Source organism: Panthera pardus, unplaced genomic scaffold (assembly GCF_024362965.1).
Source record: "Panthera pardus isolate Hobbes unplaced genomic scaffold, ASM2436296v1 HiC_scaffold_13, whole genome shotgun sequence".
In the NCBI taxonomy this organism is placed as follows: domain Eukaryota; kingdom Metazoa; phylum Chordata; class Mammalia; order Carnivora; family Felidae; genus Panthera; species Panthera pardus.
The window spans coordinates 35,469,559-35,485,899 of NW_026526688.1; the positions used below are offsets into that span (position 1 = coordinate 35,469,559).

The following is a 16,341-nucleotide window of genomic DNA, read 5'->3' on the forward strand; positions in this document are numbered from 1 at the left end:
CCACGGGGCTCAGCTGAGAGGCCCCCCAATAGATGACCACCCCTAAAAGGACAGCCTAGTGACCCGGGCTCCGCTGGCCTTGCCAGAGAGGGCTGTAGATCTCCTTTCTCTTCCCCAGGGTTATGTCAGTCCCCAAGCATTCCAGAGGCAGAGCAACTGTGAGGCCAGGGTGTTTACAGAGTTCAGTCTCGGTTGTTTTTGCATCGTAATTGCCAAGCTCCCCAGATTGGCATTTGCCTGCCGGGCACTGTAAAAGGTGACACAACAGAATGAGAGAGCAAGCCCCAGTCCTGGCAGGCCTCCAGCGGGTCACATTCACATTTCCCTTGGCCCAGAAAAAGGAGCCTGGCCTCACACAGACAGGCAGGGGTGCAAAGGCCCACCACACAGGCCCTGGCATGGCCAACGAATGAGAGGGCAGACTGGCAGCTTGCCAGGGATGACGGCTTTACTTGGGCATCTCAGAGGGGGGAAACCTGAGGAAGTCACTTAATGGCAGGCCTCCTACTAGGACCAGGCCCCCAAAGCAGACCCTGACCCACACACCTGGGGAGCCTCATGCAACCCCCCTCTGGTCTACAGGCTACAAGGAAGAACAATGCTGTCTTGCCTCTTCCTTCCCGGGAGGTCCCTGAACACCTGGGGAATAAACGTTCCCCAAAGAGGGTCAGGAGTGAGGAGCACGATCAGGGAGAAAGGAGCTATAATGGGCGTGTCAAACATCCCCTGCTAGTGCCCATCAAACTGCACCCAGGTCCCCCACCCAGGTCCTCCACCAGCAGGAGGGACTGCCCTGCCCAACGCCAGAAACTCAAATGTCCAGAACAGCAAGTGACACTGAGAGTCACTGATCTGGGGCTGTTTCTGCAACTCCATGTGGGGGTGCTGGAGAGAGGATGTGCCTGGTGTCTTCTCAGTCCTGGCCAAGCCCCAACGCCTCCAGTCCACCCATCTCCTCTGACCGCCCAGGAGCCTGACCAGTCCAAATAGTCAGACTTGAGAGCTGGGGCCACTTCAGGACCAGTCAGTGCTGCCGGGGAAGGGTGATTCCAAAGGTTCCGAAGCCTGAAGGAGACCTGTCAGGGACAAGAGCTGGGCTGGTTCCCACCATTGCTGCCACCAGTCCAGAGACCCCAGGGAAAGTGGGCAGAAAGGTCTGAGAGCAGGACTCTGAGGCAGCGCTTCTCAGACTTTAATGTACGTATGAATCACTGCAGGTTCTTGTTAAAAGGAAGATTCTGATTCACGTGTGTCCAGGGTAGCGCCCGAGATTCTGCATTTCTGACAAATTCCCAGGTGATGCTGCTGCTGTTCTGAGTAGTGAAGGGCTAGGGCAGCAAGGCCAAGTTCACTGTCAGCCCCTGTGGAAAGAGCAAGATGTGATTTGAATGAGACTTAGCATTTCTATTTATTGTCACACTTTCTAATGAGTACAGGGCTTCACAGAACCACCAGGTCTTGCCAGCATCTTTTCTTGCTCAACATCCTGATTCCCAAGCTTTTTTTTCCAGAAAGTCTGTCCGTCCCTCCCTCCCTTCTTTCTTTCTTTCCTTCCTTTCTTCCTTCCGTCCTTCCCTCCTCACTCCTTTCTTCTTTCTTCTTTTTCATAAGGTCTTACCAGTCCTGGGCCCTCTGGCAAGGAAGGAGAGAGGAGGCCCAAAATTACGGATTATGCTTTATCTTCCCACTAGAACTGAGTTTGGAAGCCTAAAGTAGGGCAGAGGAGGAAGAGAAAGCAGAGAACAGCGCCCAGGAGCCTGACTCCCACCATTGCTACCTGCCTTCCCCCAGGAGGCCACAGAGGGCCCGTGACTGCTGGGCGCCCCCGTCTACACTCCATGCCCGCAGCCCCCCAGCCCCATTGCCTGCTTCTCTAGGACTACCAGCTTCTCTTAGGCGGCACGTGGAGAGGGCAGAATGGCCCAGAGGCAGCTGGCAGTTTCCTGAGACAGGGTTGGGAGTGGTGAGAAACCTCTCAGGCAAAAAGAGAGGAGATAGAAGGACTAGTGGAACCAGGAGCCAGTAGAGAAGCTGAACCACGTGCTCTGAGAAGCCTCCCGGCAATTGTGAAGGTGATCCCCACTCCACAGAACCCAGGGGAGCCCCCATCAAGCTCTCGCAGCCACCCCGGAGTGGTCCAAACACCAGTGCCCCCAATCATCCATAAGCCCTGGGGTACCCTCTCCAGGCCAGGTGGGCACTAGGGGACTGCTGGGCCCCCACTGGTCCAGCTGCCCCTGGGAAGCAAAGGTCTGACCTGGGGTCCTCGTCTCAGGTTATTGGCCCTCGCCAGTGTCTCCTGTCCTCCCTCCTGGGGTGCAGCCACCATAGATAGGCGCCAGGCCTGAGGATGTAGCTTGCTCCCTCCGGAGGGTGCAGTTTCCCAAGCCCTGTTTATTTGGGGGATTAACTACCCCCACTTCCCAACTGTTCTGCCTCTATACTGCACAGAGAGGAGAGTGGACCACCCTGCAGCTCGATGCTGGAGTGCTGGGAGGGGCAGGGTTGGTGCTCCCCGCTCTGCTGACCACCTCTCCTGCTAGGGCTCCCCTTCCTTCCTACCTCCCCACCCCATCGGCCCTCACAGGGCAGCACAACAGCTCTGTTCTTACTCACAAACAACAGTCCTAATCAGCCATCTCTTTGTCCTGGTCTCCTGCCAGGGGCCTGGAGATTCCCACACCCGCTTGTCCGAATCCTGCAGTCCAGGCTTTAGCCTCACCACCGGCCCCTTCCAAACGCCCCATCACCCTGGTCTTCCCATCATACTCAGCCCCTGACATCCTGACATGCCCACCAGTGCCAGGCGGCCTAGGAGAGGGAGTGTAAGTGTGTGTGTGTGTGTGTGTGTGTGTGTGTGTGTGTATGTGTACTTTGTGAGTATGTGTGTGTGACTATGTACGTGTATATTGTATGTGTACATGTACATGACTGTGCATCTGTAGGACTGTGAATATGCATTTGTGAGTGTGCTGTGTGTGTGAATATGTGAGTATATGTCAGTGTGTGAGTACATGTATGTATGAGCACATATTTTATGAGCATATCGTATTTGTGAGTGTGTATATGTGAGATGCGTGAGTGTGCATGTAAGCATGCACGTGTGTGCATGACTATGAACATGTGTTTATGTCAGTGTGTGTGTGAGAGTGTATGTCCATAAGTACACAAGTGCAGAGAGCTGCACAGCAACGTGCATGTGTGAGCATGTGAGTGTATGTGTATGAGCATGCATGTATGTGTGTGTGTGAGCATGTGTATGTGACTGTGTGGACATGTGTGAGTGTGGGTGCATGTGTGTGGGTGCATGTGCATAAGTAAGCATGACAGCTGTATGTGTGTGAATGTGTGTGTGTGAGCATGTTGTGTTTATATGCGAGCGTGTGTGTGGCTGTGAACATGTATCTATGTGAGTGTGTGAGGGTATGTGGGAGCACATGTGCCTAAGTATGTGAGTGTGAGGGTCGTGTGCGAACATGTATATGTGAGCATGCATGTGGGGGGCTATGAGTGTGTGAACACATGTATGTGTGAGTGTGTGTGTGAGCAAGTGTGAGTCACTGTTCTACCCTTCTCTGACTCTCACCCTGCCCCCCCCACCTCCCTGCCAAGACCCAGCCTGCGAATGACCTTCAGACTTCATCTTCTCTCCCTGCTCCCATGAAGGAACCCAGTCCCTCCTCAGCTCCTGAGGCTCCTGGGCTCCTGTCTCAGCCCCTGCCACTCCCCTTCCTCCCCACCAGTTTTGGAAAAGTCTTGCCACTGTTTTGCTTCCCTTGCTCCCATCGCCCAGCAGTTTCTGGCCAAGTTTCCACCTGACAGCAGAGCCCCAGCAGCCTCTTGCCTCCCTCATCCAGGATCCTCTGTCTGCCCCGTGAGGGGACTCCCATTGGAGCCCTTCCTTCCCGACAGCTCTCCCTCCTGTCCTTCGTTTTCTCTGTCTGCGTGTGTGTGTGTGTGTGCGCGTGTGCGTGTGTGTGTGTCTGTGGGTGGGGGGAAGAGAAAGGAGCGAGGAGTGAAAGAAAGAAGGAAGCCGGGCTCAGATGGTGTCATTAAGAGATATTAATGCCCCTCATCAAGGCATATTAATAAACATTATGTGTCATGCGCTCCGCACACCCCGGGTGAGTGCAGACCCAGCGGGACGGGCCCACGGTCACAGCCGAGCAACCTCTGAGCCCACGGCAGAGCCATCAGCCTCATGAGACCAACCCTGCCAGGAGACTTCTCAGGACTGCCACGCCAAGAGGGAGCTGGCAGGATGGGTTCCCGTCCCCTCCCACCCCCTGCCGCCCCACCCCACCCCTAGTGGGCAGCCCCGGGGAAGGGGGACCATGATGACCCTTACACTGGGTCAGCACTGGGAGACCTGAGAATATTCCACTTCCTAATTTCATCTTTACAACAGCTCTGTGGGAGACCAGGACAGATATCATTATCATTGCCACTTCATAGGTACGGAAACTGAGACACTGAGAAAGTAAGCGTCTTGCTCACAGTCATGTAGCTAATTGGTAATGACATTGGACTGAAGCCCAGGTTGCCCTTTCGGATGGCTGTGTTAACGACTCAGTCACTAATGCGGTGGGGCTGCTTTTAACTGGATGGCACCACTCCCCTAGTTCCTGCAGCTGCCAAAAATCAGACCACGAAGCACAACTCCTTCAGCAGAGCAGGCGGCCTCCGTCCTCCAAGTGGTGGGTCTCCTGAGGGTCACTGCTCCTTAGCAGGAAATGTCCGGGAAGATGGGGACCAGAGGGAGCTAACCTGTGTAAAGACGCTGGCGGAGTGCCTGCACATTGTAAGCACCCGGCAAGAGGTGTTTCCCCTTTCTTTATGTGGTGACCACGACCACATAAATATTAAATTGTTGGCTCCTGAGGAGGTTTGAGCAGGCGGAAGGCCAAATGGCCCGTTCGTTTTGTTTGTTTTTTAGCATTGCAGTCTGGTGCTATAGCAGGGTGCAAAACTGGTTATTCACTGTGACAACCACAGTGGTGTTTAAAATTACATAAGGTAGTCTCTGTGTGTGTTTAAGAAGATAAGAACTAGTGTTTAATAAGATCACTAACCAAAATAGTTAAGATGAGAGGAGTTGGGGAACTAAAACTATAAGTTTCAAGAAATCAGGGAAATATGCTCACAAAGAATAGCCAATTCTCTACATGCTTCCAGATAGTGGAGGCATTCCAGAGACCTGTTGTTGATTCTGAAAGCCTCGGTTTTTGTTCCATGTATCTAGAAATGGTCATCTTCAGTCTAAACTGACATCGATGCATAATAATTATATTTAGCTACCGACTCATGATATTGCTTTCAAACTATCTAATATGTCTTGTCTGTTTCTAAGTGGAGCAGGTTCAGTAAGAACCTGTGATCTTTATTCCGTTTTCCTTCCCATTCCCCCTCTCTAACCCTGCTCCAGAGCTGCATCCATAGAACGGGTGATCTGTGGTAGGCAAGGGGCAAAGAGGAGCGGATCTGCCTTCTCCTGAGGTCTAAACCAGTCTCTGAGCTTCAGAGACTGAAAGAGGTTCAGGAGTTTCCTCCACAAGAGGTCAGAGGGGAGTCCAGCCAGTGCAGGCCCCAAAAGGACCAGAGGTTCAAACCTGGTACCCGTGTGACAAGAAGCTTTGGGACCCAAATGCAAGGAAGGGAGCCATGGTGTTCTCAGAACAGTTATCTCTATACAGAATGATCTGGGGGATTCTTTTCCTTTCTAGAATTTTTTTTTTCTTTTTTGTGTTTTAAAACTTTTCTACAATGAGCATGTGGTACTTTAATGATCTGAAACAAAATTATCATTTGTAAAAGAGAGGTGTTTGCGTTTGGAGTCCCAGACTCACCTGTTCTGAATGAGGCCACAGTGGTGGAGTTCAGCCCCACGCAGCTCTGACCTGCCACGTGGGTAGTGCTCCAAAGCCCGGCCCCATCCAGACACTTTCTTGACCAGAGACAGCTCCACTGGCCCACTCTGATGACTCTCCTGGGTACACGATTGCTAAGCATATGGAAGAAGTCTTGCCTAGGGGCTGTAGACCCAGAGTGTAGGTTGCTGGTGGCTTTGATGCTCAGGAGCATTGCCTGCCATTCAAACCTAACCCGTTTACATTTCCAGCCTTATCTTGAGCTTCTTCCAGACCCACCTGCCCTTTTCACGTCTTGTTTGCATATTTATACATTCTTAATATAGTTCCCTCAAATTAAGCTGCCCCTCCCCTATCTGTCCACTGGAAAACTAAAAAACCCCTAAACGTCCTTCAAGGCCCAGAGAGAGTACAGCCTCCTTTCAATGGATTTTCCTAATCACTACCCCCAGACAGTTACAACTTCCTTTCTCTGTGCTCCTCCAGCACTCCTCACAGACTTCAATTATTTAGGCCTATAATAGAGTTATTTCTTTGTTGGTTTACCTACCTCACTAGACCACGAGTTCCTCAATACCGTAAAATGGGTCTCATTCATATTTCTGTCTCCAGCACAGGGCTTCTCATTCATTGACTCATTTATCTACCCATCTCCCCAGCCATTATTCCTCAGGGCCAACTCCATGCTAGATAATATCACATACACACAGGTGCGAGACACTGTGACTTATTTGGAAACCACATGCACTTCCACATAGCCTGGAACAAAGGGCCTGGCCCAAAGGGCCTGGACAGCCTGTACTTTTTAAGCCACAGACAACCTTGACCTTGGCCTTGGGAAATCTTGCCTCTTAACCCAGTGTCATGAAGAACGTTGAACCCCTGGGAAAGGCTCCTCTCTCTCATCTGGGTAACCACTTACTCCAAGAAGCAGATAATAACCCCTCAGCCACACCCCACCGCTCCCCATTTTGGCATCTGGATACCCGAGGAGGTAACTGACTCCAGATCTGAAGCCAAACTAGGAGTCAAAACCCAGGGGTCTGTTGCGAGTCAGTGCCAAGATACCAAGTCTGCAGGCTACCCACTGGCACATTATCTAAAGGCTGTTCACCACTCAGCCCCACTGCCCATGAAGGTGCCAGGAAGAGGACTATCAGGGCTTTGATGTTGACACTTCCTGAGGGAAACGGGGTACACAAAATAATTGGCCATCCTACACCCTGGAGTCTAGAAGCACTCAGTCCCCAAGAGGGCTCAGGTGAGTGACTCCTTCTCACCACTTCCCACAGACTCCATTTCACCTCCCTCAGCGGCCAGCCCTCCTTTCCCTGGCCTCAGGGCAAAAAAGCAGGCCACAGGATTAATTGATCACAGCCTCTCCCCTGAAGCAGGCACCGGTCTTCAGGGCTGGGTCCTCTCCAGGCTGGTGTTAGGTGGCAGCCACAGCCCCTGGAGACCTCAGAGCCCGGGAGCTGTCAGTGCCTTTTACTTACCCCTTCTTAATTGCAGAATACACAGATTGCTGGGTAGCACTTTCCAATCCTGTGCCTTTTCCTGGATCCTTTGCCACTTGGCAGCTTGCAGGCAGCTGTGCAAAACAGCAAAGGAACTTTCTCATTTGGTGCCCGTGTCAGAGAGCCTGGAACTCTGTTTCCAGTTTCCCTTTTTTCTTTCTTCCCCCGCCGCACCCCAAGTACTGTTTCCTTCATTTCTCCCTTCAGTCTCCCTTATCCCCACAACATCTTTCTGTAACTCACCTTTCAAGTTCAGGACTCTTCTGACAGCGCCACCCACCCTGTGATCAAAAAGTGAAAGTTACCACTCTGACTGAGGTTTGCAGCCAGGCAGGAGAAGTGATTGAATCTTCCTGTCTAGATTGGAAGAAGTGGGTGAAGCGATTAAATCATCTCCCGCAGACTCTAGGAAATGTGCTGCTGACCCTCTACCCCAGGGGTCAGCAGGCACCAGTCCCTGGGCCTCCACAAATGCCCCGGTGGGCGGACAGTTGCCTGTAGGTAATTGAAGGGGAATGAGGAAACCAGGCTGGCCTCCATGCTGGGGGCCCCACCCACCAGACCTCACAACCTGAATCTGGCCACCAGTCTCAAGAAGCCTTTACCTAAGGCTTCTCCAGGCTGGGGAAGGGGTGCCTCTGGACCCTTGATTCTCAGGAAATGTCACTCTCTGGTGTCCCCATGGACAAGAAACAAAAGATAGAAGTGACTTTCATCTAGTTGGCTCATCTGTTTGTGGTACTCCAAGGGCTTAATATACCCGGGACCTCTGGGACCTGGCCCGGAAGGGCAGAAGGATCCAGGTCCAGACAGTAGCAGTGTGGCCCCGTCAGAAGATATGGGACAGAGTCAGGAGTAGAGGCTTCTAGTCTTGGCATAAAGACCAGCTACCCATGGCACCTTAGACAAAGCCTTCATTCATCTCTCTGCTCCTTCCACAAACGTCTGTTGGACTTACTATTTTAGCGTGGGTTCCCCCAAAGCAGAGCCTGAGACAAGGAGTCTATTGCAAGTAGTATATTTTCAAAGGGACGCAAGGAAGCACCAGCAAGGGGGAGGGTAAGAGAGCAAAAGGAAGGCACTCAGTCAAGGTTCATGAGCAAACAAGTTCCACTATGGGTACCTGGAGCCAGTGTTGAAATATGCTGCTCCATCATTCCCCCCAAGAGGTGAGGAGCTGGAGTATTTGTGCCTCATTTCCTAGCAGCCATTGGTTAGGAGCTGTTGTCAGAGGATATTAACACCCCCCACCCCCCAACATGTCTGCCCTATTGTGCAGGTGATAAAGCAGGCTCTGGAGGCCAGAGGTGATGCTGTGACTCTCTGACTCTTGGTCACGTTTCACCTTCTCTTAAGCATCTCATATGCCAGCTCCCAACTAATGTCTATAAACCCAGAAATTCCTCCAGAGAGTCCATAGAGTCAAGCTTCTTCTCTGCATTTAGAATAATTTGTGCCTCTTCCTACACCAGGCAGTTGTGCACATACCCTACATGCACACACATGCACACATGCACACATTCATACATGCAGGTGCACACATATTGGGGACCAACTTCTAAGAAAAAGAGGAGACTGTTCTTATATCCCGGGCATTTAAGGGTCCTACTGAGCAATCTTCCACCTCTACCTCTCCTCCCCTTGCCAGAGGATGCTAATAAGGAAAAGAGTTGCCTCCCTAAGGTCATCTAGTCTCTAACACTTAGAAGGTCCCTGGGTATCCTCCTAAACACACTGCCCTAACACCTCAGGTGTTCCTGTCCTGATACCCTGAGAAAGCCATCTTGGGCTTTTCGGTGTTCTTGAGGATCAGAAACCCAACAATTTCTATGCTGTTTGTAATTTCTATAATTATTTCCTTTTTTTAACCTTAGCATTTAGACAAGCTCCTTTTGAAAATGTCAATCTGTCTTAGCTATAGTAAGGGAAAGGAGGTTTTGTCTGGGATGGGCCCATCTTAAAGAGGAGCAGCATACCTGGGGGAGGGGGAAGGCCAGGAAGGAGGGGTCCAGGTGAGGAGGCCAGGTGTCGGGGAGCTCTCAGCAGCCCCTTCCCCACTGCAGACTCTCTTTCCAAAGCTCTTGTCTGCTCAGACTTGACAGGTGTGGGATCTGTTCCTTAAATGCTAGGTTATTGCCCACCCTCAGGCTCAGTCCTGTCTCCCTAGGAAGTGTTTAGAACCATAGATTCCCACTGCCCACCCCATCCCCCCACCCTTGAAATATCCCAGAATCTCATCCATCCCCAGGGATTTCCAACTTTCTAAGGTCATCTCAGGCTAATTGTGGTACTCCAATCCATGAAGACATTTCGGAAGAGCTCATGGTTTCATATGGGGTTGGAGGGCGGGGCAGGCAACTATTTAACCATTTCTGCTGTGGCCCCAGTCCTCCACGTGATATCTGTGTATTTTAATAATAGTCTTCCTAAAACAGTGCCTCCTGGGGAAGTGATAGGGTCATCATGACGTTGTAGGAAAAGCATAAGATGTCACTGTGGGTCAAAAGACACAAGATCTTGAGCTAGTGGGTCTCAAAGGTCCGAGGGTCTAAGGCGCCTTCCTCCTGGAATATTCTGAGATTCTCCCACTCACTGCTCTGTGGCTCTGGACAAGCAGTTTGAGCTCCTTGGAGTCTCAACTTTCTCACCCTTTGAATTTGGTTTCCTAAGGCTCCTACCACGTGTTGATTATATGGTAGAAATTTTGCCCACCCCCAGGACAGACCAATGGGGGAAGGCTTATGCCCAAAGGAAGCCTAGCCCATCCTCAACCCAACTTGAGTACTTACCAGCCACACTGACCACATGCTCTGCAGGGGCGCCTCTACAGCCTGGCGCTTCCTTAGAGCCTTCCTGCCCTTCCTTCTAAGGACCAGTGCCTGTCTGTATAACAAGCTCCAGAGAGACCCTGAAAACTCTAAAGCCATCAGTGCCCTCTGCTTACGCTCCCCCAGCAGCAGCCTCAGCTGAGCTCTCCGCCAGGGGAGGCAGGCAGGAAGGACTGCTGGCTTTACTCAATGAATCGGCGGGTGTGCGGGTGTGCGTGTGTCTGTGCCAAGCTGGCCCCGGTTGATGAGAAAAGACTCCCTGGAGTGAAAGGGAGGGGTAGGAGGGCCTTTCCACCCTGATCAGGGCCACAGATCAGACTTTCCATGCTGTTCTGCACAAACTCCCTGACCTTACAGGCCCCAGCCCCCACCCTCACCCCTCCCTGCACTCACACAGAGGAGAGAGGCCTGTTTATCACTCTGGGTGGGACCCAAGCCTGTGGGGAATTGAAAAGAAACAGCCAGCTTAGGTTGCTATTGTTTTGTTTAAACAAACCGCTGGCTGGGCTGACTTGGAGAGGAGTGAGGGGGAGGCTGGGAGCACAGAGCAGGCTGGGCTGGGCCGCTCTGGGCTTAGTCCCCATCTCTCAGTCGCCCTAGAGCCGCCAGAGAGCTATTTCGGGAGAGTGGGTGCTAAGGCTTGGGCCCTCACGTCTTCTCCTGGGAGAGATGGAAATCAGGGGAGGGGCCTCCGTTCCCCAACCCCCTCCCTCTACCCTGGCGTCCCCTGGCTTCTCAACCCCTGGCCACACCTGGGCCCTCTGCCAGCCCTGGGAAAGACGGCCCGATACTGGGGGAGTCAGGGACCGTGCGGGAAGCCAGCCAAGGCAGAGCTGGCCACGCACGGCCCTGCTGTCCCAGGGACTAAATTTGAAGGCTGCCTGGACGCTCCGGAGCAGACAAGACTGCACGAGGGGGCTGGAAGGGTGCCAAAGGACAGAGATCTCACCTGCCCAGGGTGAGGAAAACCAAGTGGGAAGGGGGCCCAAGGTGGAGGGACCCATTCTTCTGCCGTCCTCTGCCCTTTCTCCCAACCAGGGACGAGTCTGGGGGAGGGGATGTTCTGGCAAAGGAGGCCCAAAGTGAGAAAGGTTGGTGGACAAGCTATAGCCCAAAGGGGAAGAAATCAGGGGGCTTCAAGAAGACGGGGGTGGGGCTCTGACTTTGTAGAAGGTAGCCCACACTAGGAGCTGGGTCACCCAACTGACCCCAAGAGTCTCCACAGAGAAATGAGAGATCTCTTAGCTCCCTGCTCCCAAACCCTCATCCTGAGCACCTCTGTGAGGGGAAGGAGCAGAGGCTGCCTCAGGAGGGCTTGGTGGAAAGACAGCCAGGGCACAGTTAGGTGTTGGCAGAACCAGTGAAGAGCCATGCTAATCACCATCATTAAGGCTATAAAACCCCACACCTAGGGGCCCCGAGCTGTGGCACAGACCCAGGGGCCCTGCTCCAGTCCCTTTCATCTGAGCATCTCCCAGTCCTGCACAAACAATAATTAGCACCCGCCCCCGGGATCGCCTCATTATCCCACAGACGCGGAGCAGAGGAGAAAAGGGAGGGGAAGGAAGAAGAGGGAAACTGAGGCCAAAGAATCTGCCCAGAGGTTGTGGGCTGAGTCCCATCAAGAACTTGCCTCAGAATCAGCGGTCCAACCTCCTCCTGCCCTCCCTGCCCTTCTGGTTACTCAGAAGCCACTGGCCTAATATTCTGAAGGCCCCAAAGAGAACCTGAGAGGATGGGCTGGCTTAGCAAGGCTGTGAGGATTGCCAGCCCCTGCCTTAGATCTGACCAGACCCCACAGGCAGAGAGTCGTGTCCTATGCCCAGTCTAGGGGCGCAGAAGATGGGAGTGCCCTTCCAGAAGTGTCCTCTCATGTTCAGGGGGTCCATCCCTCACCCCCAGGCCACCCTCAGCGATGCCTGTGTCTGTCCTCTCTCCCCGGACCCCCTGAGGCGCCATTCCAAACCCTATAGCCGGTTCTGGCAACGCATCCCAGGAGCAGCCATACATGTTCCTACTCCTCCATCGTACTCCCTCAGGGAGAGAAAGAAGTCAGCAAAACCTACTTGGACTGAAGTGTGCTGGTATGGCCTTCCGCTGCCCCAGGAGTCTCTCACACCTGTGTCTGTCTCTCATTTCAGGGTGTTGATATGAAGAAAGGGAAGATTCAGGGCCAGGAGCTGTCAGGTGAGTATGACCCTCAAACACCCCTTGCCCCAGCCAGGGCAACGGTGATGGCCACCAGAACCATAATGAAGCAACTCAATGTTGAGACTTCGCAGTGTGCAAGTGCTGGCCCAGGAGTTTACTTGTATGCTCTAATGTCATGTTCACAACTGTGCTTTGAGACCACTGCCACCAGTATGTCTGTTTTAAAGAGAATGAAACCGAGGCACAGACCCACCTGTCCCAAGTCTCATGACAAGTAAGAGGTGGGGCCAGCGTGAAAGGCAAGGGTCTTCAGGAGAGTGACTGGCAGAGATTGGTGGGTCCCTCTCTTCCCTCCGCCTGCCTTCCTGTGTTCCCCTGTACCCAGTCCCACGTGATCTCCTTGCATGGGGCTCTGTAGACCTCCCGGAAAGGGCTGAGCAAAAAGATAAATGAGCCTCATAGTTCTGTGAAGCAACACAGGCCAGATAGGCCTGGCTTCAAATCCCAGCTCCACTGTTTACTGTCCACCTGACTTTACCTCTCAGAGCCTCAGTCTCCTCATCCAGAAAATGGCGACAACACCCATCTTACCAAGTTGTGGTGAGGGTTAAGGGGATATCACAAGGGAAAGCACTTAAGGCCTGGCACCAAGAAGTGGCTCGCCATGTGTATCCCTTCCCTTCCTCCTCATAATCTCTCGCCTCTACTCTTGGAGGGGGGATTCTTCAGGAAAGCCCTGGTGAGGGGGGTTCAGTCTCCCATCTCTCCTGAGGATAAATTCCCAGTTGCACTGAACCAGTGAGTTCCAATCACAGCCTTATGCACACAGATGCACGGACACCAGTCTTTGGCAGCGTGGCACACACCCACACTCCAGTGAGCTTGGCACCCAGCAGCCCCTGGCCTTGCTCAAAGCTGACCCGGCCGCATCTGCCCTCCACACACCATGCACGTGAAGGACACACGCCGGCACCCACCTATGCTCAGCAGCCTTTCTCAGCGTTGGCAGTGTTTGTGAAAAAAAAAATAATGACCCACATCTGCACACACACTGACGGAGACCCTCCAAAACAGCCTCAGCGAACAAGCACACTCTCCCAGCACTCGCACCTGCCCCAGCACAGACCCCAAGTCATACAAACTCACAGGGCTCCTGGCACACCCTGTGCTGTGCTCACTCTGAACACATGCACGCGTGCGCGCACGCACACAACACACGCGTGTATCAGATCTGCAACCAAAAACTCAGGGAGAGATGAATAGTCAGGAATTCCCCTAGCTGCGAGCATGCTGGAGGCCCCAGTGGCCGGAAGTGCACCATGAGGAACAATTCCAACAGCTCCAAATGGCGAGTCCCTCTTGTCTAATGACCAGGAGAGGGAGGTGACCATAAAGAACCAAGCTCCCTCCCACCAGCATCCTCGCTGCAAACACTCCATCCCCACCCACCCCCAGGAAGATTCTTGGCTCTTTAGAAAGGGAGATGAGGCGAAGGGGAGGAGGCAGAGGCACACGGTTTGGCAGGAGGCCCCACTGGAACCAACCGCAAAAGTCTGGCCCATAAAACCCCTGCATAGACTTGGGGAAAGAATGAGAGATGTCCCCGCCCCACTACCCCCCTACCTTAGAAAAAGATCTGCCTCCTGCACCGAGGGCAAAGGGGAGGGAGATGGGCCTTCTCCTCCGGAAGAGCCTGAGTGGGCTCCCAGTGCCCCGAGCACCCAGATCCTACACTTCCATGATCAAACCTTTGAACCGAGTCCCACCCACCCCCGTAACCACTTCCAGATCCTCCGGATCCAGCCAAGAAATTGGCTTCTTTGGGAATTGAGTTCATAAGGAAATGCTGAAAAAATAAATAAAAATCTGCTGCCAAACACTCTCACAGAGGAAGATGGGTTTCTCTTGAGGCAGGAAATCCATCAGGATAGACTAAAACAGCAAAGGGATAACACCAACACCCACCAGCCAAGTAAGGCCCAGGAGTCCCACCAGTGCCCAAGACCTTCAAGCAGCTCACTCCTCCTCCTCCTCCTCCTCCTCCTCCTCCTCCTCGTCCTCCCACCACCACCCAAAATAAGGTGTTTCCTAAAGGAAACTACTGAAGATGAGATCCTGCGAAAGATAAATCCTAGTAGTTTGCAGTGGGGTAAGCCCCCGGCTGGGACCCCAGGAAGGTCAGTGGGGACCATGGAAGGCATAAAGAATTATCTTGAGAGAAAAGAGCCAGGGGTCTCTGGGCTCTGTGGGGTGTGGGGCCCATCCTCTGTCCTTCTTCTGCCCCTAGCCTACCAGCCTCCCTCCCCACCAGCACAAAGTGGCTTCCACCGCTACCAGTTCTTCGTCTATCTTCAGGAAGGACAGAACATCTCTCTCCATTCCAAAGAAAACAAAACTCGAGGTAAGGCCTCCCCATCTGTCAAAGCCAGTGTAAGTTCTGGGGTGGAAGTGGATGCTTTGTGCATTAATGGGGAAGCTGGGACCTTGACTCCTTACCCATGAGCTTTGGAGGCCGGAGTCAAAGGGTAGTGTTTCTTGAAAGTAGACTGGAATGAGTGTCCTAAAGATTTTAACATCAGATGTGTTCTCCCCCCATAAGTAAGTCCCGCAGATCACGATGGTGGCTTTAGCTGGCCCGGAGCCAGGTAGAGAACCATTTCCCCCATTCAGCCTTGAATGGCATGTGCAGGCAGCTACCCCACAGCACTTCTGCAAGTAATTGTACGCTCTAATTGAGTCTGATCTGGGCAAGACGGCCCTGGAATGCCACCCTGCCAGTCTGTCTTCGTTGGTCATTAATTGTTCTGTCTGCCCAGTATTGCCACAGTGGTGGGGCAAAAACTTCCCAGCCATAACCCTTCCACTAGCTTCTCTGAGCAGCCCTTCTGGCCTCCTGGAGAGAATCCACTCCCCGTAGCCTCCTGATGGCTAACTGAAGGTGGCCTCGGTCCCCCTCCAACCAAAGCTGGGGAGCAGGAAGGAAGACTCATGGACATCTGGACACTGCCATGCCTCAGGCGACTCACCTGACCCTGTGTGAGCCATGACCCCTCACTGAGCTTTAGATTTCTCTCCAGGAAAATGGGAAATAAAGTATCTCTGTGCACTCTATCACCTCCCCCATTTGGGGGAAGGGAAGAAAATGTGGAATGCACAGATGCCATCTTGGGAGTGCAAACAGCACATCCCCCAGGCTGGCAGGAAGGTGAGTGGGCGGGTGGATGTCATCAGCCATTTGCTCTCACCCAGTGACCTTGACCAACTTCCACCCACTGGGAAGCCAGGAAAGGTATTGTTACAAGCCTGTTGCCCAAAGGCCCCAGAGGAGAGGAAAGTGGAGCCCCGAAAGGTATTGGCTGAGTGAAGGAGGCCTTCAGGTGTGCTGAGCAGGAGCCACCAATCACAGAAGGCTCCGGGCTGCCCTGAAAGCAGAGTTGGTGCAACCTTTCCACTGGTGAACCCTTCCCAGGTGCCCTCAGCATCTTGCCAATCTGTAAATCTGTTTTAAACCGCTTTCCCAAAGACACGCTTTCAAATTTGGATACAGAGAGAAAAGGAAAACAATAATGTATCTTGCCCAAGCCAAGATGAATTTCTCCAGTTCCCTGGATCACTCTCGCCAAAGACGTCATGAGCCCCCTTACACCAGTCCAGGCACTGTGCTTTCTGAGGGCTGAGAACTGGCACCTGAGCCCACGACGGTCCCCCAAGAGTACAAGTCTCACAAAGTAAGGCGTGCCTGAGTCCCACTGTTAAGACATCAAGATCACAATGCCCCCACCCTGGGCTAGGATAATGCTCAGACTGTCCCCTGAAGGAGGCTCCGGCAAGATCAAGTGCTTTCTGAGGGGCGGGGTGGGAGGGGAAGGAGAGAGCAGTAGGTGAGGCCAGGAGGAGCATGAAAGGGGGCAAAGGGAGAAAGGAGGTGCCTACCGCAAAGACACTTGCTGTCCACTGTGGCTGGGGTCCTCAGGTTCC

At 53.0% G+C, this 16,341-nt stretch overlaps 1 protein-coding gene and 1 long non-coding RNA gene across 5 annotated transcripts in view; one reads left to right on the plus strand and one right to left on the minus strand.

Annotated features, from left to right (window-relative positions):
* PEBP4 (phosphatidylethanolamine binding protein 4) overlaps positions 1-16,341 on the plus strand; it is a 214,399-nt gene that overhangs the window by 188,585 nt on the left and 9,473 nt on the right. For all 4 annotated transcript variants that reach the window (XM_019466951.2, XM_019466950.2, XM_019466952.2 and 1 more), the window contains 2 exons: positions 12,354-12,399; positions 14,651-14,764. In XM_019466951.2, the coding sequence (XP_019322496.1) occupies positions 12,354-12,399; positions 14,651-14,764 (160 nt within the window). The remainder of the gene's footprint in view (positions 1-12,353; positions 12,400-14,650; positions 14,765-16,341) is intronic.
* Positions 158-9,591, minus strand: LOC109277338 (uncharacterized). Its single transcript, XR_002085113.2, has 3 exons — positions 7,628-9,591; positions 7,364-7,458; positions 158-1,361 (listed from the first exon to the last, which is right to left on the minus strand). It is a non-coding gene; the product is annotated as an uncharacterized LOC109277338 (long non-coding RNA).